This window comes from Triticum urartu, chromosome 1 (assembly GCF_003073215.2).
Source record: "Triticum urartu cultivar G1812 chromosome 1, Tu2.1, whole genome shotgun sequence".
NCBI lineage: Eukaryota > Viridiplantae > Streptophyta > Magnoliopsida > Poales > Poaceae > Triticum > Triticum urartu.
Window position 1 is genome coordinate 68,851,983 of NC_053022.1, and position 23,216 is coordinate 68,875,198.

At 45.4% G+C, this 23,216-nt stretch overlaps 1 protein-coding gene across 1 annotated transcript; it reads right to left on the reverse strand.

Annotated features, from left to right (window-relative positions):
- Nucleotides 1–5,375: 5,375 nt before the first annotated feature.
- On the reverse strand, nt 5,376–7,247 carry LOC125508611 (putative F-box/LRR-repeat protein At5g02700). Its single transcript, XM_048673389.1, has 3 exons — nt 6,202–7,247; nt 5,970–6,104; nt 5,376–5,836 (listed from the first exon to the last, which is right to left on the reverse strand). Exons 1-3 carry the CDS (start codon nt 7,177–7,179, stop codon nt 5,495–5,497), a joined length of 1,455 nt encoding a protein of 484 aa, XP_048529346.1. The 5' UTR covers nt 7,180–7,247; the 3' UTR covers nt 5,376–5,494.
- Between the last annotated feature and the right edge of the window lie 15,969 nt (nt 7,248–23,216).

Here is a 23,216-nt window from a genome sequence, read left to right on the forward strand (position 1 = left end):
CCAAAAGGCTAGAATGCAAAAGACCAAAAGTCATCACTAATATAACTCTAACAGTTTTAAGTGTGCGTTGGACTAACGAATTGCTACCTCTGCCAAATTCAAACATGATTGCAGCCTTGCAGCTCACAAAATAATACTCATGTGCAGCAAAGGGAAATTTCGTGACCAACATCCTAGTCATCCATGGAAAAACCCACGGGGTCGAATTTCATGACCAACATCTAGTCTGGATACCATACTGTGATTGACGAGCAGAACCGCTTATACAGGAAAGAACAAGGTAAAAATCCTGATCCATGGGTGTTGTCTCTGGCTGGAAATCGCGGTGGTGATAGTGGTCATGGACGATGCTGCCGAGCTCGAGATCTACCTCCTCAACTAGTTCCCCGATAGTAGCCGTTGGAACTCACCGCGATGATGGTGGTGGTGCTCATGATTGGAATCATTGAGCACAAGCTCTTAGATGCAAATCGAAAATAAATAAATAAGCAGAGGCAAGCACGGCAGCAACATCAAGCAGAGAGGAGTACCTGGTGGTGGCAGGAAGAAGCCGAGTCGCCAGGGTTGGGCGGATCAGGGATGCCTCGTCAGTGCCCTGGCAGAGAGAAGGGGGCCAGCGGCGAAGATGGGGCCGCAAAGGAGAGGGTGGGAAGAGGGGGGAGGAAGGATGGGGGGGCCCTTTTTAATTTTTTTTTTGCACGGCGTGCAAAAAAACTCACGGCCGCGACATATATTTACCACGTTTTATTATTTTGCACGTTTGCGGTAAGTTTTAGCTCGTTGGTCATTATTCACGCGTGTAGCGGCGGGCAAAGCAAAGTACAATTGTTTTTGTAGTGGAGCTGGGAGAGGCAAGCATAAGGGACGAAGACGGGGGTAACATGTTGGATGCGATCATACCAGCACTAAAGCACCGGATCCCATCAGAACTCCGAAGTTAAGCGTGCTTGGGCGGGCGGCGCAGTGGGAGGGGTCAGACGACGATGGCAAGAGTGAAGGGAGTCGTGGGAGAGACCCGAGCTTGTCATGGCCTATCTGGATTGAGCGAGCCACTTGACCCAACCAATCCAGTCCCGCTTTTCCTTTTCCCCGATCATGAACTGCTGCAGAAACAGTACGTCGGCCGACATGGCATGCGCGAGCATCCGCACCTTACGCAACGCTTATTGTGTTTGATTAGGCACGAGTTAATGGAATCTGACTAATATAAGAATAATAAGATTTCTAAGACATGGTTAATAGAAAAAAATTAAGCCGTTGGAAATTATACGACAGACTGTGTCGCAAAATTGGGTCCTACAACAACACCAACACCAGGAGATTACAACTACTGCAAGATATACGACTATAAGGTGGGTTGACCCATTGGCCTTAAATTTTTGGGTTGGTTCAGCGACTCGGCTCATTCCCATCCCGACACCTTTCCATGGTGCTCCTTCTCGAAGTCGTTGGCATTTGTGGCTGCGGTGGCGAGTGTGGCAAGAAGTGATATGTGCATTCCTCCAGTATCTTCTCGAGCTTTAGCGTCACTGTCGATGCAGATCTAGCTAATGTTGACGTCGATATCGTCTCATACACTGTCAAGCCTAGCGAAGAGGTCGTCTAATTTGACTAAACTTTTGTCCAACATCTTGTAGACCTCCTTCGTAGCCATCGACGCAATATGCTGTTCCTTGAGCTTACGGTCGATGTTCTCGTCGAAGCCACTTCGGAGAAACTCGTAGATGTGCCACCCTTCGGTGGTCAACTCCTCCATCGCCTCATGTAGCCGACACAGCTTGTGGCACTCATAGTGTGGTGCAGAGCACCCGCCGGTCATCCCCATGGATCCTACAACAACACACCAAGAGCCAAGTGGACCAATGGCAAGAACCCACGCACAAGCTACTGAAACCGAGGTTACTTCTCTCATCCTTGAGCTCTCTTTGTATCCAAATGAGACATGTCTACTATCTCAAGCGGAAACCCTTTGCATGCTTAGGTACCAAGAAAACAACCATGAAGAGGCAAAGGAGCAAGGCCAAGCTTGGATGGCTCCTGCACTTGGCCGGACGTCTAAACACCAACTCGAATGATCCGGGCCAACCCGAACAAACATGCCCTCTGGATAGGCATCTGGACTGGCCATCCGAGTAACATCCGGGCCATCGGGGTTCTACCCGAACATTTGAGTTCATCAATAGAAAAGCCCCTAGGCCAAGCCGGACCATTCGGACTCAGTCCTCAGACATCAAGCCCATCGAGACCACCCATGTGCTCACCGCCTCACCCAGACAATTCGGGTATCTAGCTGGATCATTCGGCCCTGCCTGCATGCAGCTTGGCCCAAGTGTCCATGTATGTTAACCCCCCTCCCCGCCTAAACTGACTTGGACTATGAATAAACGCTCCACCCCCCTTCCTAGGGTCAATAAAGTATATTAAACCAATTTGAGAGAGCTTTGCTCCTTGTACCTCCTAGAGGATCAAGTCCTCCTAATGGAGTAGGATTTCTCTAGATCATCAAGGCCATCACCTTGTCTATATAAGAGGAGGATGGACTTCCCGTACAAGAAAATTACTTGCCTTGCCATCCAAATCATCAAACACTAACCAAACACGGACTGTTCACGACCTCCGGCCTAGATGTCTAGCTGGAAGCCTGGATGATCCGGCCAAGCCCAAATTTTTGACAGCAGCACATTGATCGGGTTGTAACTTTTGCATATGACCCGTATTAAGATTTTTATATATATCAAAATCGCCCATTTCGACGAGACACACAATTTTTATGTTGAAACATTTTCCATCCGAGGCCATCTTAATAATGTTTCATGCCATTTCATAATCTGATGTCAACACGAGTATCTATGAAATTGTCATACCTTTTACACCTGAGCTCTGTTTTGGACTTTTACACCTGAGCTCCGATTTGGACTATCTTTATATCTATTTCCATCAGCTTGAAGAGAGCCATCCAATGATGACATAAAATCATATATTTAACCTCATCTTGCTACAGCCTCAAATCACTCTTTGCAATCATGCCATTTCTGAGCGTCAACAGGCCCTCACCAAAATATCAAATATTCAGAAAATATGTTGGAACTATTTAAAAAAACATTAAATCAATCAATTTTTTGACCAAATTTGAATCTGCTTCAGTTTAGTCCAAAAATCCAAAGGTACATCAGCATCCTCTTCCCCTATCCCAGATTCGCTAGCCTTGCACCGGTCGGCGCCTGTTGGTTCCCTGATGGTGGTTGCGTCACTATATATGCCACCCTATGCGGCTTCATCGCTCTCCCGCTTCGAGCTCATGATGCTCGGGGGGGGGGGGGGGGGGGGGGTGTTCGGCATAGTGTTGGATGTTCTTGCTCCTGTCGATCTGCTGCTGCTTGCCTATTCTATCGTGTCAGTTGGGACCTCTTCACTCGGGTGACCTGGCATGGGGGTTTGGGGCGTCTGGAGGGTATGAAGGGCTGGAGAAAACTGTGATCGCGGCCACCATCCACAACGACGACACATGCAGGCTCCGCGTCCCACCATGGTGGCAATGCCTCCTCCTCCTCCACGCGGGATTTGGAGAAGGGGAATATCCCTGATGGTTTGTCTGGCCATGACAGTGGCGGCGCATTCACGCCATGCCTTAATGTTGATGACACTGTCTTCATCCCCTACTCATCTGCTCGCTTTACTTCTCTGCATTATGTGTGAGCTCCCTTCAAAATCTCGACCCTGGTGCCATTGGGATGCCAAGTTGTCGTCTCTCTCAGTGTTGTGTAGTGCCCTTCATTTACACTCAACTTTGGGCAATGATCAGCCTTCGCTGGAGATAATTTCATTATTCGCATTATCTTCGATCATGTCATTTAATCCTCTTAGCTCTCTCTTGCCACTCCCATGGACTCTCACAATCCTTCCGGCGGTGAAATTGGCCCTTTGATCTCGCTTCCCTTATAAATTAGATCATATTCAGGACTTCAGGTGAGCCTACCCCCCCCCCCCCCCCCCCCCCCCCCCCACACACACACACAAGCACTTTCAAAAACAAAAAGTCATCACTGAGATTTTGGTAAGAAAATTAACCCTTGCCCCACCTGGGACAAACTCACTTTTTTTTGCCAGATAGTGGGACATTATTTTTTCTGGTTGTACTATAATTTTGCGGTTTGCCAAATTTTAGCATGCAAACTGTGGCAAAATTTCCTATATATGAACCGAATTGCCGCATATTCTTGTCTAATATACACCCTTTACTTATTTTGCCGCATATGTACCCAGCATAATTTGACCCCAAAAAATGGGAACCAAATAGGTTCCAGTAAAATGTCTTCCCAGCTGAATCCAGGAACCGGTTATGTTAGGCAGTAGAAATACATCATATACTCAAACCTTAAACATCAGGAATATTTGTAGAGTCATATAAATTAGTGCACCAAAATCAACAGACCAAAAGGGAGATTTATCCTAGATATAGATCATTATTATGCCATTTACATTTCCCTGAAATAATGATGAGAAACATTTATCCGCTGAAGAATGGCAGCAAAAGAAAGGGCAATTAATGTCTGAGGAGTTGAGGCGGAAAACATCAATATACTACTACCTGTAACGACTTGCTGAAAAACGGATACTTCATAGAAATAATGAGGCTCCTCACTTGGAACTGGACAGGTCGGAAGAACTGAAGAAGTATAGTATCATGCTACTAATGTTGATCTGGCTCAAGCATATGCTGTATGATCTGGGCTGTATTTCTAGTAGAAAACGAAGGGGCCTGCAGATTACTAAGGCCCCAAATAGAAACCCAGGGTAAGAAACACACTGGGACTTGGCCAAATTCCAAGTTTTACGGTAGGAAACAAATCGCTTTCTGATTTTGTAAGGAAAATGAACACACTGTGCACGCTGTAAGTAGAAGGTCTTCAAATGTAGTGCTACCATTTGTGTGTGAGATCAGAAAGCAAATAAAAATATGAATGTGATTGTTAGTGACATTGGAATGACATATATCAACAGTACCAGGTTGACCATTCGCAGCAACGAAAAAGTAGCACTTAAAGCTGGATACTTTTGTGTACAAAAGGATAGTTGGGTTTTCAAAACAAGCACAAGTTGTTGACTGAAACAAAGTAACTTTTCAGTGCAAACATTGCATTGTTGACTGAAACTGGAACGACATCCATACTTTCTCAGAATAAACATAATGCAACTGGAACAATCGAGGTAGCATCCACAATCTTTCCCAGTTACATGTTTTGGCAATTAACTATTTTTGCATGACATACAATGCATGTTCGGAATCACAAAGGAATAGTAGACCATAAATGTAGCGGCACGTCCTATTTAAGGACCAGACAAAATACAGTGCGATCTTCGAGCATCAACCTAAGTAAAAGACATTAGATTCCTCAGGTATATAATCAACCTTGTCTGCAAAGTCACAGATAAACCATTGGCATGCTTATTCTGAAATATCGTCATCTATTCATCTTCATTTACAAAATAACAGTTAAAAGGGATCGGCAGTTGACAAATCATGGGCATCCAAAGACGACACATCATCATTTTGTATGAATTCCAATTGAGCGCCTTGAGAAGCTCTATTTTCCATTTCTAGCAGCCTGTATTGATCAGCCACCCATTGTTTGTTGATCCTATGACTGACTCCAAATTTGAGTTCCTTCAGCACTTTTGCGTTCAAAATAAAGAACTTGGCAAAGCCAACATCTTGCTCATTGCCCTCGTAATTTTTCAATACCAGTTTTTTTAGATGGGTATCAAGGCCTTTGACTGGATCTAATGGGTCATACTGACGTGCATTTTTCGTACCTATCTTCAAGTATTTCTCCCACTGGAAAAGTAAAGAAGAGGCATGTTAAAGTAAGTCTTAACTAGACTTGATTATATATCCAACAGATTATTGTCTCTGCAGAATCAAATATTTATTTTGACATTTAAAAGAAAGCAAGGATGAGTATACTCACAATGACATGAAGCTTTTCCAAGCACGGGAAGCATCTTAAGACGTCAATAACAGCATTCAAATCAGGGACTGGAAACTCGAGAGCCAAAACCTTCACTGTGGCTATCGTATTATTCAAGCTTGTTGGGGTTAAACTCTGAACAAAAGAATGGGCATGAAACAAAAGAATGAATACAAAAATGTAATGATGCTGCATCTGTATGTAAGAGTTAAGATGATTATGTTGTTGCTACCTGGAAGACTACATTAGCAATCTCAATTTTGGAGATGCGGGGAGACAAAAGGCCCAGTATCTCCAGTTTAGGTGCCTGGATTATCCGAATAATCTCACCCCCTTCGCGCGGACAAGGTAGTAGCAGCCTTTCAAGGAGAGGGGCGTCTTCAATGAACAATTCTCCTTTGGCTGCAAAACAAGCGCAGAGGCTCACACTCCTAAGAGTTGCCGAGCTAATGCGCAAGCAATTAGTATCACGAATTTCCTTCAATTCAAGCGACTCCAACAGATGGCAGGCAGAGAGCACCCCATGGAAGACATCCTGGCAGATGGATACGCGCCGCAGGATGAGCTGCTTGAGCAACGGAAAACTAAGTGAATGAGTGATCTCCTTGGGGAATTCGCAGAAGCTGATTACGGCCACGAGGAGAGTTGGTGCTAAGCAGAACACTGATGAGGGCAGCGGATAAAGCTTCTCATGTACATAGTCCAAGAGGTCGAAGCTGATATCGAGCTCCTTAAGGTTTCTGAGGGCTCGGGAGTGGAACCAGTTCTCGATCTGAGCGGCTTCCTCGGCGTGCCTTTTTTTCGCTTTGTGGAGGCGGACGAGGCGGAAGACGAAACGGCGGGCAGGTCCAGGGTGGTCGGAGAGGATCCTGGAGACGACGGAGAGGCGCTTGAACTGTTTGGAGCAGAGGTGGTAGGAGGCGTGGAGGTTGAGAGGCGCTGAGCGCCAGAGAGGGCGCCATCTGCGAGCGATGGCCTGCGTGCGGGCGCCGTCTTTGGTGGGGAGGAGGGAGATGATGGTGCCGAGGATGTCATCGGGGAGTTTGCTGATGAGATCCCCGTCGCTGACAAGCTTATCCTCGCGGATCCGCTTCCGTGGCCTTCGCCCGGCGGTTCCGGCGGACGTGAGCCTCTTGGGTGCGGGCGCCGCGGCCTGAGCCTCCGCCTCCCTCTTCCTGACGGCGGGTATCGCCGCCACCGTCCTGTTCATGTCCGGCCGCGGGAACAGGGGATTTGGGTGGTGCGGCTCTGCTGGGACGGAATGGGGGGAATTTTTTTTTTTTGAGACAACGGAATGGGGGGAATGGGAACGAAACGCAGGATAAGGGCCCTCTCCTGCTCACCTTGTTGGGCTGGACTGGGCCTGGTTGGTTCTTAACCAAAATTGGCAGTATTTTTAATTCGGCTGCATGGCCATCGTTTAGGATTAAAATTGTGATTTCGTTCAAATTACACTCGAGCTTTTTTCCCTTTTTTTGCGGGGGGAAATAGATTCGATTTCAGATAGCGTTGATACTGATACAGTTTGTCTAATTCACATCTAGATGTTTTTTAAGAATATCACATCTAACCTCCCATAAATATATAATGAAGTAACAAGAAACAAAAAAAACTAGGACAAAAAAATAAACCACAAACAGAGTGAAAATCAGCTTAGATGTGACATAACTATGTCACATCTAGATGTGTCCTAGACAGACCCATACTGATAACTATTAGGACGCCGATATCCATGATCAGTTTGTCTAATTCACATCTAGATGTTTTCTAAGGATGTCACATCTAAACTCCCACAAATAAGGTAGCAACAAGGAACAAAAAAAAGTTGGGACAAAAAAAAATAGACCACAAATATAGTGGACATCAGGTTAGATGTGACATAGTTATGTTACATCTAGATGTGTCCTAGACAGACCCATCCATGATTTGCATTATCCGTTGAAATGTATCAAAATCAATAAGATGAAAGATGTACAATCCAATTTTTCGATTCAATAGAAGCCCAAAGAGGTGCATATGGTATCCAAATAATAATAGGATAGATATGTCAAAAGCAGGTCTGATTACACCTATTCCTAATCCTAAATAGAATGTAAGGACGTAGGAATTTCTATGTAAACAGAGTATCCTATTTTCATAGGCTCAAATGACCCCTTCTTATAATAAAAATGTGCACGGTCTGGTTCAGTATGAAATGAACTTATAATTTGATGATCGAGTCTCCTCCCTCTGTAACTAGAGAGGTAGGCAAATATGAGTTTAGAGCCACCTCGATTCAGGATATCGAAACACCAACACGTGTGACATAATAGGTATTCACTCACACACCGTGTGTGGCATGAGCAGGGGGCAGTCCGCACGGGCTGTGTGTGGGCGAACAGTAGAATTGCCCACACGTGTGGGCACAGCTATTTCGTGCCACACGTCCAATAAGTACTACTCGTCCTCACCCCGCGCGTGTGGCACGAAACAAAAATGCCCACACATCCTAGCGCAGCTATATTAGGTACCCGTGGGATGACGATTTAGTTGTCATCCGGGATGACAGATGTAGTTATCCGGGATGGCAAATATGGTTGTAAAAGCATGGCAACTCTCTCTATTTTGATTAACTATAGTTGTCATGTCTAATTTATGGTAGTTGCCGCGTGTAATCAACTCATAGTTGTCGTGTGTGATTAACTACTTGCCGCATATGGTCAAATAATAGTTACCATGTGTGTTTACCTAGTTGCCATGTGTGGTTAATCACATTTGTCATGTATGTTTATCTGATTGCCACATATGCGCATTTGCAGTTGCCGTTTACCACGTGAATCATAGTTGCCATGTGTGTTTGCCTAGTTGTCATGTATACGCAACTGCAGTTGTCATCCAACAAGGTACGACTATCGTGTGAGCGAAAAGCAATTCGCCCACACGTGTGTGGACTAGATGGTCGTTGTGTGGGAAGAAACTAGTTCGCCCACACAGCGCAGCTAGCAACCGCGTGCTGTGGGGCATGTGAACGACCTCTTCAAACGCCCACACACCGGCCTTGTTTTATGTGGCACACGAAAAATGCCTCGATGTGTCAAGATTCATGCAAAGTTCACTGAACGGTGATCCAGACATATGGGCGAGTTGCAATGTTGTCACATGTGTAGGCATTAATGTTTCCAAACATATATTGTATTTTGGTACGAATATGGATTACCAGAACCCTTGAAATTATGGTTGCCCATCTAAAAGAAGTGTTACCAAAAACTGCGTGAAAATCAGAGTGTTTAGCTAGTGTTTGAATTTTTTCTAGTGATTATGTTTGTGTTATTGCATCTATATTTTTTCTATAAAAAAATTGTGCGTACTAGCTACAAACCCTGTCCCGTGCATATCCTCTTCTAGATGACGCCACGTGTCCCTCCACGTCATCTGGGTTCTCCTCTCCTCTACTCGGATCCCGTCGGTTACGCAGGAGCTCCTAAAAGCAACTCCAATGCAGGTACCTATTTCGTCTGCCGTCGTTCATTTGAGTCGGCGTGGACAAAAGTGGAGGCCCAATGCGTCGACCCATTTCGCAAAACAAGTCTGCTTCATGTCCACGAAGATCCATTTGCGGCCCAAATTTGTGCCAGAAATGCGTCGGCGCGGACGCGAGGCGGACACCTCGCGCTCCTTCCGTCGCGTCCCCACCTGGCGGTCGTCCAACTACCGCGATCAGCTTTATTAATGACGACGGTCCACCTCGGACCCACGCGTCAGCGACGGCGGTCGGCCTTTTTTAAACCGAGCGTGTAGGGGGAATCCTCATTTGCTTCCAGAAGCCCCCGTCACTAGTAGAAAAAGAGTCTAATGTGAAGCTCATTAGTCCCGGTTTGTAATTGAATCGGCACTAATGTGACCATTAGTGCCAGTTCCAACGGCTAGGCAGGCGCCGCTCGTTAGTCCCGGTTCGTGTCACGAACCAGTACTAAAGAGGTGGTGGTCTTTAGTACGGGTTGGTGGCTCCAACCCGTACTAAAGACCCCCCCCTTTAGTACCAGGTTTGATTCCAATCTTTGGGATGGCTTGGTAAGACTACTAAAGGAAAGACGGCACCTTGTCAGCGTTGAATCGAGATTCCACCGAGTTCCAAGCTAGGGCCGTTGGTACACTCATTCTGGCGGTTCAAATAAAAATATTCTCTGAAGAGTTCCACAGTCGGCTCCTCTTGAAGATACACCTCACAGAGAACTTGAAAATTGCAGATGTTGGATATGGAATTGGGTCCAAGATCTTGAGGGTGAAGTTTGAAAAAAAATGAAGAACGTATCTGAAGAACTTTGAGCCGGGTGGTGAAAACCCCCGATTCATGTGGTTAGTGAAGACAATAACTTTACCGTCTTTGGGATTAAGCCGTTCCTCGTCCGGGTCAGGAGCACGATAAGACATAATGTTTTTCTCTAGCAAAAATCCAATGGTGACAAACTCTTTCAAGTTATCTTCAGTTACTATGGAGGGGACCCAGTTGTAGACTGTTGGTGCTTTTGACGACATGATGAAAAAGGGGAAGCTGAAAAGAAAGTAATTTGCCAGTTCAATTCATTGACGAAGTTACAGGTTCATGATCATGATACAGATGAATAATGGTGGCTTAAATAAGGGCTAATGACATATAAAGGAAAAATAAGCCGGAGTCATAAGCCGCCATGACTAAAAAGTATTCGAAGGTTGCCAGAATCAAAATTGGCTAAGTGTTGAGACAAACAGGTTTCCCGAGCTGTGGCTATTATTATGGATCAAAATGGTTCAGAAAAGAAAAATAAAGTTAGACCTAAAAAACGGGCACAGAGGAGTTCGTCAGTTCTAAAGAGGCATTTATACAAGAGAAGGGGATCTGCTAGCGTCTAAAATGGATGAGAGACAGCTACTGCGTAAGTTCTGCACTACTTTTAGATCGAAAGAGGGTGTGGTAAGAGAGGTTGCAACGAATCTACGATGAACAGCGAAGAACACAAGAAGAAAACCTCCTGAACCCTAATGCAGATCTATAGGGGTGAGAAGGTGATAGCTTACGGGTACGGAGTTGCTACGGAGGGTCACCTCCGTTCTCTGGACAGAACCAGGGTGATGCAGTGGCCGGAGTTGAGGACGACGGTGCGCTGCGGCGGCGGTGGAGCTCGAGCGGCAAAGAAGGTGCGAGAGGAAGAAGAAGAAAGAGGAATAGCCCAACGGATTGACTGGAAAGAATAACTTTGAGGTGGTTTCATACCCTACCATAATCTCTTCGTTTGTTCTCCGCTATTAGTGACTTTGGAGTGACTCTTTGTTGCATGTTGAGGGATAGTTATGTGATCCAATTATGTTATTATTGTTGAGAGGACTTGCACTAGTGAAAGTATGAACCTTAGGCCTTGTTTCCTAGCATTACAATACTGTTTGTGCTCACTTTTATCATTAGTTACCTTACTGTTTTTATATTTTCAGATTACAAAAACCTTTGTCAACTATCCATATACCACTTGTATCACCATCTCTTCGCCGAACTAGTGCACCTATACAATTTACCATTGTATTGGGTGTGTTGGGGACACAAGAGATTCTTTGTTATTTGGTTGTAGGGTTGCTTGAGAGAGACCATCTTCATCCTACGCCTCCTATGGATTGATAAACCTTAGGTCATCCACTTGAGGGAAATTTGCCACTGTCCTACAAACCTCTGCACTTGGAGGCCCAACAACGTCTACAAGAAGAAGGTTGTGTAGTAGACATCAAGCGCCAGAAAATTTCTGGCGCCGTTGCCGGGGAGGTGAGTGCTTGAAGGTATATCTTTAGATCTTGCAATCGAGTCTTTTAGTTTCTTGTTTTATCACTAGTTTAGTTTATAAAAGGAAAGTATAAAAAATGGAATTGAGTTTGTCTCATACGCTTCATCTTTTTAATATCTTTCGTGAGTATGATGGAAAGGAAAATTGTGCCAAAGTGTTAGAAGAAGAATGCATTAAAATATTTAGCACTAAATATTTGAATGATGAGCATGATTGCAATGTTGTTAGTATGAACTCCTTGAATATCCATGGTACTAATGATGATTGCACTAGTTATGATGAAAATGTCTCCTATAAACATGTCAATTTTTGTGGAGTGCATTGGGTTTGCAAGTACACACCAAATAGGGAAGATAGATATTGCAAGAGGCATAAGCACTTAGAAACTAAATTGTTGCAAGAAAGGCTAGATGATTGTGCTGAAAATTTAAATTTTGTTTGCCGTACTTGTGGACTTTGCAATGAAAGTGGTCATTTAGCTATCCGATGCAAATTGTTTCATGATCTAATCGTGTCCAAAAATTGTGATGAGTTTATTTCCCTTGCACATTATAATGAACTTAGCTTGCTTATGGGTTGCGAAGAAATGAAACATATAACTGGGCATCTTCCAGAATTTGCCCGTTATAAACTTCTTGGTTTTGATCTAGAGGAAATTTATATGTATTGTGCGGTGAATTGCATTGAAAATCCTTATATTGCCAATTACATAAAGAAAAGAAAGCAAATAGAAGATGAAGAGAACACTAATGAAAGGGAAGAGACTTCCCAATATTCTCCTATTATTTATTATGATGAATCAGGTAACAAGGAGGAGCCTCCTATTCAACCAATATTATTAATAAGGAGCTCCAAAAGGAGGATTGAACCCACACATGATGTGGTGAAAAAGAAGAAAAGAAAAAGGAAGAGAGGTAAAAAGATATCTCTCCCAAATAATATTGCTCCTATTACTATTGTGCCTCATGAAAATATAATTGTGAAAGATAATGATACTTCTTATGATCTTTAAAATCTTTTTGGCACATGCTTGAAAGAATATGATAATTGCTATACTATTGGTGCTATCCATACTATTAATGATGAGAGTGATTATGCTTATAATATGAAAAGGCCCAAGCTTGGGGATGCTATGTTTGATGAAGATGATGTTTTTGAGAATATATTTGCTGCAATTAATGTTTGTCCCAAGTTTGGGGATGCTACGTTTAATGAAGATGATATTTTTAGTCTCCCAAGTTTTGAGATGTAAATTTATAATGATGATAGCATGCCTCCTATTTATGATGACTATTGCGATGACACTTATGCTATACAAAGTAGTGATGATTATATTTATAAAAATTGTCATGATTATGATTACCCTTTTTCTGAACATTAATCTTTTAATGTGGAAACAATTTGTAGTATTCGAGTTTCTTATGATACTCCCACTATTCCGAATGAGAAGAATTTTGCTTATCTGGAGAGTAATAAAATTTCTATGCTTGTGGATCATGAAAAGAATGCTTTAGGTGCTGGTTATATTGTTGAATTCATTCATGATTCTACTGAAAATTATTATGAGGGAGGAATATATGCTTGTAGGAATGGCAATAATATCTAGTTTCCTCTCTATGTGCTTAAAGTTTTGAAGTTATGCTTGTTTTACCATCCTATGCATGTTGATTCTTGTTCCCACAAGTTGTTTGCTCACAACATCCCTATGCATAGGAAGTGGGTTAGACTTAAATGTTCTAGTCATATTCTTCATGATGCTCTCTTTATGTTTCAATTCTTATTTTTTATGTGAGCATTATTGAAATCATCATGCCCAGCTAGGGGCGCTAAATGATAGCGCTTGTTGGGAGGCAACCCAACTTTATTTTTGTTCCTTGATTTTTGTTCCTGTTTAGTAATTAATAATTTATCTAGGCTCTGTTATGATTGAGTTTTTTATGTTTTAATTAGTGTTTGTGCCAAGTAGAACCTTTGGGAAGACTTGGGTGAAGTCTTTATGATCATGCTGTAAAAAACAGAAACTTTAGCACTCACGAGAGTTGCTGCCATTTTTTATTGAGGAGTACTATTTAGTTAATTATTTTTGCATATGATTAATGGATAAATTCCTCAGGTCCAGAAATTTATTTTAGAATTTTTGGGGTTCCAGAAGTTTGTGTTAGTTACAGATTACTACAGACTGTTCTGTTTTTGACAGATTCTGTTTTTCGTGTATTGTTTGCTTATTTTGATAAATCTATGGCTAGTAAAAGAGTTTATAAACCATAGTGAAGTTGGAATACAGTAGGTTTAACACCAATATAAATAAAGAATGAGTTCATTACAGTACCTTGAAGTGGTGTTTTGTTTTCTTTCGCTAACGGAGCTTACGAGTTTTCCGTTAAGTTTTGTGTTGTGAAGTTTTCAAGTTTTGGGTGAAGATTCGATGGACTATGGAATAAGGAGTGGCAAGAGACTAAGCTTGGGGATGCCCAAGGCACCCCAAGGTAATATTCAAGGACAACCAAGAGCCTAAGCTTGGGGATGCCCCGAAAGGCATCCCCTCTTTCGTCTTCATTCATTGGTAACTTTACTTGAAGCTATATTTTTATTCGCCACATGATATGTGTTTTGCTTGGAGCGTCATTTTATTTCATTATGTTTTGCTTGCTGTTTGAATAAAATACCAATATATGAAAATATTAAATGTTGGAGAGTCTTCACATAGTTTCATAATTATTCGACTACTCATTGATCTTCACTTATATCTTTCGGAGTAGTTTGTCGTTTGCTCTAGTGCTTCACTTATATCTTTCGGAGTAGTTTGTCATTTGCTCTAGTGCTTCACTTATATCTTTTTAGAGCACGGTGGTGGTATTATAGAAATAGATGAACTCTCATGCTTCACTTATATAATTTTGAGAGTTTTAAATAGCATGGTAATTTTCTTAAATAATCCTAATATGCTAGGCTGTAACGCCCCGAGACCGTTGCGCCAGGTGTCTTCCAGTTATTCGCTGTTGTTGCTTTGTCATTTGCTTGCATGTTGCATCTTGCCATGTCATCATGTGCATTGCATCTGCATGTTTTCAAAACTTGCATCCGTCCCGGTCTCCTCGTTCGTTACGTTGTCCGTTCTAAGCCCAGACACACTTACACGCGCCCGCGGCACGTCCGAAATATTATTTTATAAGTTGCCGTAAAATGTTCTCGGAATGGGTTGAAAGTTGGCATGCAGTGTTGTTATGTTGTTAGTAGGTCGCCTGCCTAGTTTCATCGCATTCGGAGTCCGTTTGACGCCCCAACGGTTAAATATAGCGGCAATAGTAGCCGGTCTACCGTCGGACGTTTTCGGTCTCCGAAAACAGTCGCCGGGCCTCTCTCTCTTCTCTTCTCTCAGCTCGAGCCCTTCTGCACAGCCCACAAGTTCCAACCGACCCCTCGCGTGCGTGTCCGAAACTGCCCCGAACCCGACCCGGATAGTCATCACCGTTGGGTCCGGAACATCCCCAAACATCTACAAAATATCACCTTTTTCTTATTTGGACTCCCTAACCTATTTATTCTCGACCGTCCAATTTCGATCAGAGGGTCCAAACCTATCCCTTTTTGTCCCTATAAATAGTCCACCTCTATCCAAATCAGACCAAGACCTAATTTCTAGGGATCCTCCCCTGTCCAATCCCCGCCGCCGCCACTCTCCTTGTTTTCAGCGCCGAGCCAACCAGCCCCCTCCCCTCGATCCAACTCCACCTCACCCGATGCCTCCTCCTCCCTCTTCGATCCAAAGGAGTGGAGCTCCTCCGTGCCCTCGCCTCCACCCAACCTATCGTCGCCGGCAACCCTGGCTTGCCGGAGCCGTCGCGCCGTCCTACCGGCCATCGAGATCATGACCAAGTCGCTCCTCTTCCTTCCCTTCCTTCTCTCCGTTCCACCCCTGATCCCTCTCGTTCCTCCCGGTCTTCCCTTTGTGTAGGAAGAAGCACGCTCGTGAAATGGACGCCTCCAGCGAGCACCGGCGTCCTGCCATTCTCCGTTGACGCTGGAGCTCCCGCACACCATCCCCGACGCCGGTCCTCGTCTACAGCACCTCGGCGCCGCGCGCCCATGCCTCCCTCCCCACGCCCGGATCCGCCGTAACGTCGTCCAAGCCTAAATCAGGCCGAAGCCGCCTCCTCCCGCCGCCATGGCGCCCGAGGCCTCCCTGCAGGACCACCACCGCCACCACTTGGAGCTTCCTCAACCTCACCGCCGGTCACATCGGCTCCACCCTGCCGGATCCACGTCCGCCGCCGCAAGTTCCGGTCCTCCCCGCCACCCAAGTCCCTCGCCGGAGGTCGCCTGCGTCGCCCGCCGAGTCCCCTGCTTCGCCCCTTCTTTGAACCTGCCTCTCTCTGTTCTCTGTCAAACGAGATGGGCAGCGCCGAACCTGCTCCCTGTCGTGCGCTAGGTGGACCTCGCGCAGGCCCAGCGCGCCTAAGCCGGCCTGCCCGCTAGGCCGCCGCCAGCTTCCCTCACTGACTGGGCTTGGCCCATGGTGAGCGCCCAGTCCGCCGAGTTTCAGCCTGTTGTGTTTTTTTTTCAGATCTGTGAATTTAGCTATTATCCCTGGAACGACTATTTTACAGAAAAGCCCCTGTTCTTCTTGCATTTAATAACTCACCAACCATGCATCACATGTAAAAACTTAATATATGAAACTTGCTTAGAATTTTGTGTAGATTAATAATTTGCCACTTTCATCTATGTTTAAAATGTTGTTTGTTTAAATTTGCTTAAATAACTTGTTAAAATGCTTTATTTCATAATTAAATAACCGTAGCTCCAAATTTAATAAACTTTATATGTAAATGGGGTGGAAAAATGCCTAGTTTAACATGGTGGCCTTACTTTGCATGTTTAACAACTCTAAAAATGGTTTAGGGCAGAACAGTACCAAACCTAAAATATGCATATGGGGATTTACCGGAATTGTTGTTCGTTGTTTCTGGGCTCATTTAAACTTGCCTAGATAGGTAGTTTTACTTTGCTTCACCTCTTACCATGCTAAACAACATTTAATATTGTTGGGCACATAAACAAGAGAGAACTAAATAAGACATGTGGTGTTTCGTCAATATGCAACTCGTTGCATATTGAGCTCCACTTAAATTGTAGTGTTGTTTGTTGCACTTTGCCATGCCATGCTTCATTAAACCGAACATGCATCATACTTGGTTGTGCATCATGCCATGTTTATGTGGTGGTTGTTTACTATGTTGTGTGCTTCTTTCTGGTGTTGCTTCTTCGGGTTGGTTCCGATAACATAGCGTTTGTGAGGATCCGTTCGACTACGTCCATTTGTCTTCTTCATGGACTCGTTCTTCTTCCTTGCGGGATCTCAGGCAAGATGACCATACTATCGAAATCACTTCTATCTTTGCTTGCTAGTTGCTCGCTCTATTGCTATGGCTATGTCGCGATACCTACCACATGCTTTATCATGCCTCCCATATTGCCATGTAAAACCTCTAACCCACCTTGTCCTAGCAAACCGTTGTTTGGCTATGTTACCGCTTTGCTCAGCCCCTCTTATAGCGTTGCTAGTTGCAGGTGAAGATGGAGTTTGTTCCTTGTTGGAACATGTTTATTGTTGGGATATCATTATTACATCTTGTTTACCTTAATGCATCTATATACTTGGTAAAGGGTGGAAGGCTCGGCCTTATGCCTGGTGTTTTGTTCCACTCTTGCCGCCCTAGTTTCCGTCATACCGGTGTTATGTTCCTTGATTTTGCATTCCTTACGCGGTTAGGTATTATGGGAACCCCTTGACAGTTCGCTTTGAATAAAACTCCTCCAGCAAGGCCCAACCTTGGTTTTACATTTGCCTCACCTAGCCTTTTTCCCCTTGGGATTCCCGCTCCCGAGGGTCATCTTTATTTTCACCCCCTCGGGCCAGTGCTTCTCTAAGTGTTGGTCCAATCTGAGCGATGTCCGGCGCCCCCTGGGCAACCAGGGTTGAAAGATCGTGGATGTCGCCTAGAGGGGGGGGCGAATAGGAGCTTTAAAATAATTACGGTTTAGGCTTGAACAAATGCGAAATAAACCTAGCGGTTAATTTGTCAAACACAAAACCTACAAGAACTAGGCTCACCTATGTGCACCAACAACTTATACTAAGCAAGATAAACAACTATGTGATAGCAAGATATATGACAAGAAACAATGTGGCTATCATAAAGTAAAGTGCATAAGTAAAGGGCTCGGGTAAGAGATAACCGAGGCACGCGGAGACGACGATGTATCCCGAAGTTCACACCCTTGCGGATGCTAATCTCCGTTTGGAGCAGTGTGGAGGCACAATGCTTCCCAAGAAGCCACTAGGGCCACCGTAATCTCCTCACGCCCTCGCACAATGCAAGATGCCGTGATTCCACTAAGGGACCCTTGAGAGAGGTCACCGAACCCGTACAAATGGCAACCCTTGGGGGCGGTCACCGAACCCGTACACTTTGGCAACCCTTGGGGGCGGTCACCGGTACCCGTCAAATTGCTCGGGGCGATCTCCACAACCTAATTGGAGACCCCAACGCTTGCCCGGAGCTTTACACCACAATTATTGAGCTCCGAACACCACCAACCATCTAGGGCGCCCAAGCACCCAAGAGGAACAAGCTCAAAGGTACCAAGCATCCAAGAGTAATAAGCTTCTCAACTTGTAACTTCCACGTATCACGTGGAGAACTCAAACCGATGCACCAAATGCAATGGCAAGGACACACGGAGTGCCCAAGTCCTTCTCTCTCAAATCCCACCGAAGCAACTAATGCTAGGGAGGAAAATGAGAGGAAGAACAAGAAGGAGAATACCAAGAACTCCAAGATCTAGATCCAAGGGGTTCCCCTCACCTAGAGGAGAAAGTGATTGGTGGAAACGTGGATCTATATCTCCTCTATCTTTTCCCTCAAAAACTAGCAAGATTCCATGGAGGGATTGAGAGTTAGCAAGCTCAAATAAGGTCAACAATGGGGGGAGAACACGAGCTCAAAGGACAAGGTTCGTTGGGGAAGAAGACCCCTTTTATAGGTGGGGAAAAAATCCAACCGTTATGCTCACAGCCCGCACCGAGCGGTACTACCGCTAGGGTGGTAGTAGCCCTTTGAAACACAACAACGAGGAGGCAAAAAAGCCAGAAGAACCGTCGGAGCGGTAGTACTGCTTGACCTCACGGTACTACCGCTAGGGGTAGTGGTACTACTGCTAAGGGTAGCGGTACTACTGCTTGCGAGCGGTACTAAAAAATACTTCCGTACCTACCTCCGCAGGACTTGGGACGAGTTTTTTGGTCCGGAGCGGTACTACCGCTGTAGGAGCCGCGGTAGTACCGCTCTGGAGCGGTAGTAAAAAATTACATCCGCTCCAATTCGCGGTAGTACCGCTGCAGCCTTTCCAGAACACCAAAACTGCCACAACTTTTGCAAACGGACTCCGAATTCGATGAAATCAAGTTTGTTGGAAAGCTAGCGACAAGGGCTAACACAATCGTGAGAGAAATACCAATAAGAAGCAAATGAGAAAAGTCCCAAAAGAAAAAGGTGAGAACCCTTTCTCGGATAAGACCGGTAAAACCTCCAACACCGAAAACATCATAGAAGACGCATGCGAACTCCATTTTCGATGAACTCAAGCTTGTCATCAAGATGACCATAAGCTCTAAGACTCACAAAGAGAACCAAACAAGAACCAAGAAACATGATGCAAGGATGAAATGGTTTGAGCTCTCTACTAACGATACAATCAAGCTACCAACTTGAGAGCCCCCCTTGATAGTACGACAAACGATCCTATAACCCGGTCTCCCAACTACCACCACGAGACCGGTAAAATAGAAAACCTATCAAGGGCAAACCTTTGCCTTGCACATGGTCCACTTGAGCTAGATGATGACGATCTTGACTCCCTCAAGTTGGACCTCCTTTCTTGATTGTGTTGACTCGATGAAGACTAGTTGATTGCTCCCCCATACTCCACTATGGGTGAGCCACTCTTCCGCACATCTTCACAAGTCCATTGTCACCACAAAGGACGGAAAGCTTGCATGCCTGCAGGTCGACTCTAGAGGATCCCCGGGTACCGAGCTCGAATTCGCCCTATAGTGAGTCGTATTACAATTCACTGGCCGTCGTTTTACAACGTCGTGACTGGGAAAACCCTCTTCCGCACATCTTCACAAGTCCATTGTCACCACAAAGGACGGAAAGCTTCAAGCATTTGATCTCTTCGTGATGCTCCACTTGAACTTGCACACCGCAACCTTTCTTGATTGTGTTGACTCGATGAAGACTAGTTGATTGCTCCCCCATACTCCACTATGGGTGAGCCACTCTTCCGCACATCTTCACAAGTCCATTGTCACCACAAAGGACGGCAAGCTTCAAGCATTTGATCTCTTCGTGATGCTCCACTTGAACTTGCACACCGCAACCTAACCCCACAAAGAACCCTCACGAAGACCATGGGTTAGTACACAAAGCGTAATTGACAATGCTTACCATACCATGGGATCACTTGATCCCTCTCGGTACATCTTCTACGCTTTGTGGGTTGATCAACTTGATTCACTCTTTGACTTAGTCTTGATCAACCTCTCACAAGACCAATCTTTAAGTAATTCCTTGAATAGCACCTTGGTCGACAGAAACTCTCCTTGAAACCAACACATGTACTCCAAGAAAAGCCTATGGACAAAACCTTCAAATATAACTCAAGCAAACCATTAGTCCATAGAGATTGTCATCAATTACCAAAACCAAACATGGGGGCACCGCGTGTTCTTTCAATCTCCCCCATTTTGGTAATTGATGACAATCACTTTCAAGAGAGTTTAATACAGGGAATTATGCATCACCATGCAATGCAACAACCAATAATGCATGCGTATGAGATGCAAATGCTTAGGAACAAAACCAAAGCAAGGAGAAAACTCTAAAGACTTCTCCACAAAACTCTCTGAAACCTCCACAAAACTCTCTGAAACTTCTCCCCCATTGGCATCGATTGCCAAAATGGGCGAAAAGCTTAGAAGGCCAATATAGATTGAGTTCCTCCATAAGTTGTGTATTTCTCAACAAGAGAGTGGAATGCAATACACATATCCAACAGTAAATACTTGGAGGAAGACAAACTATATTGAGGCCCAAAGATTGCAAAAGAAAGATATGCCACTAAGACATAACAAAGAGAGAAACAAGCAATCAAAAGATACCAATTGAAGCAAGCTATCAAAAGATACCAATTGAAGCAACTAGACCAATGATCCTACGAGCCACAAGAATAAAAGATATTATGATAAGAGCAGAGCAGTGTGTGACGCCCGGATAATTAACCTACAGTGAACCTCTGCTAATGATGCCACATCACCTCAGTTACTATTGATAATCCCGCGTTAGTTCAAAGCCGGTTCAGAATTCAACTTTGAAATAAAGTCGAACAGTAAAAGTTTTCAAATATTAAAACTAAAATATTCGGGTGAAGCCAAATAATGCATAGGTAATTATGACGAAGAGACCACTCTTTTATAAAATGTTTAAATAATCTAAAATGAATAAAACTTGGGCTAAATCCATTATTTATATGCTTTTAAAATAGTAAACAAATACAAGCTAACAAATTAATGTGCCAAATTAATTGTGACCGTGGAATGCTTGGAAACACTATTTTAGGTGCTACTGTGGCATTTTATAAAACTAAGTTTATTGAACATAAACAGAAAATAGTAAAAGTAAATAAAAGAAAAAAAACAAACAAACAAAAAAACAAAGAGACCCCTTAGCCAATTGGGCCAACAGAACCGTTCCCCACTTCCCCCCACCCCCCCCCCCCACCCCCCCCCCCCTCCCCCCCCCCCCCACGAAAATATCTCCTCTCTCCCCGATTGGATCGGGAACGGAGGAGGAGGTCGCCGCGACGCCCTCGCTCGACGCCCGATGCCGCCCCACCGCTGGACCTCGACGGAGGGCGCCCTCGCCGGCCTGCTTCCTCTCCACCGCGTCGTCTTCGCCCTCCTCCTCGCCCCCCCTGTTGCCAAGTCCCTACGAATCCCGGTGAGGCCCTCGGCCTCCTCTTCCCCTCGCCCCGCTCGCTGGCTACGCGCGCGCCCGCCTCCGCTCGCCACTGCTGCTGCTGCACTGCTCTGCCCGTGCGCGCATGTCCCCGCATCGCCGAGCCCTTCCACCCGTAGCGCGCGCTCGCTAGCGCCCCCCCATCGCACTCGCCGTCCACACGCGCTGGCCATGCCCCGCACCTGCCCGCGACGAAGCATGCGCGCGCTCGCGCGCCCCTGCCGCTGCTTGCGTCGCCCGCCCGTGGTGGCCTCATGCGTCGCATGGCCCGCGCCACCGCGCCCTCCCCCCCCCGTGCGCCCCTGTGGCTGTCCCCTGCTCGCCCAGCCCCCCCCACTCCCGCGCTTGCTGCTGCTTAGAGCCGTAGCCGCGTCCGCCACGGCCAGCGCCGCCTGGTGCTTCCCGCTTGCACTACGTGCTTCTGCCTCCCCCTTGGCATGCTGTCGCCGCCGTCCGATGCCTGCGGCTGTGCTGCTGCTACCTGCGTCGAACCGCGCCGACCCCATCTGAGACCACGCACCCCCGCTCTCCTTCTCCTCCCGTCACCGCTCGCTCTTACCGCGATGGCCCGCCGCGCTACTGGTCTCGCCGCTCGTTGCCGCCCGAACGGCCTCCGGTGGCCGCCCGCGCATCGCCGCGGCCTCGCCCCGCTGCCTCGCGAGTGGGCTCGACCCCGTACGGGTTGCGCCCGCTGCCCGCCTGCCCGTCGCCCGCTATTGGCCCCTGTGCCTATGGCGAACGAGGCCCACCCTAAGAACGAAAAAAAAGAGAAAAGGAATTAAAAATAAATATTAAATAAAGTTATTAAATTAATTAATTAATTAAAGGATTAATTAACTTAATTAATCTTGCTTAATTAACCTAATTAATTAACTAAACTAATTAATCCTGATTAGATTAGCCTAAGCAGATAACTAAACCCTACTTAAAATAACAGAGTATGACAGGTGGGTCCCACTGGACCCACGCATCAGTTGACCCAGTCAACCCCTGTTGACTGGTGACGTCAGCATGACATCATGCTGATGTCATAAGTCCAAATTTTGAATTAAATTAAATAATTAATTAAATTCCAGAAATTAGTAAAATCTTTAGAAAATCATATCTTTTAATCCGTAACTCGGATTAAATTATTTTCAACATGAAAGTTGCTCAAAACGACGAGATGAATCCGGTTTCGCAGCCCGTTCGCCCGCCACGCATCCCTAGCATAGCGAACACGCAACTTTCCCCCTCCGGTTCATCTGTCCGAAAACGTGAAACACCAGGAATACTTTCCGGATGTTTTCCCCCTTCACCGGTACCACCTCATACCGCGTTAGGGCACACCTAGTGTCACGTTTTGTCATGTCATGCATCATTATGCATCTGTTTGCATT

Coding starts and splice junctions, on each gene's coding strand:
- LOC125508611 (XM_048673389.1), bottom strand. CDS start 7,179: ATGAACAGGACGGTGGCGGCGATACCCGCCGTCAGGAAGAGGGAGGCG. Junction 6,105..6,201: donor TTGCTAATGTAGTCTTCCAG/GTAGCAACAACA, acceptor TCTTTTGTTCAG/AGTTTAACCCCAACAAGCTT. Junction 5,837..5,969: donor TGGAAAAGCTTCATGTCATT/GTGAGTATACTC, acceptor TTACTTTTCCAG/TGGGAGAAATACTTGAAGAT.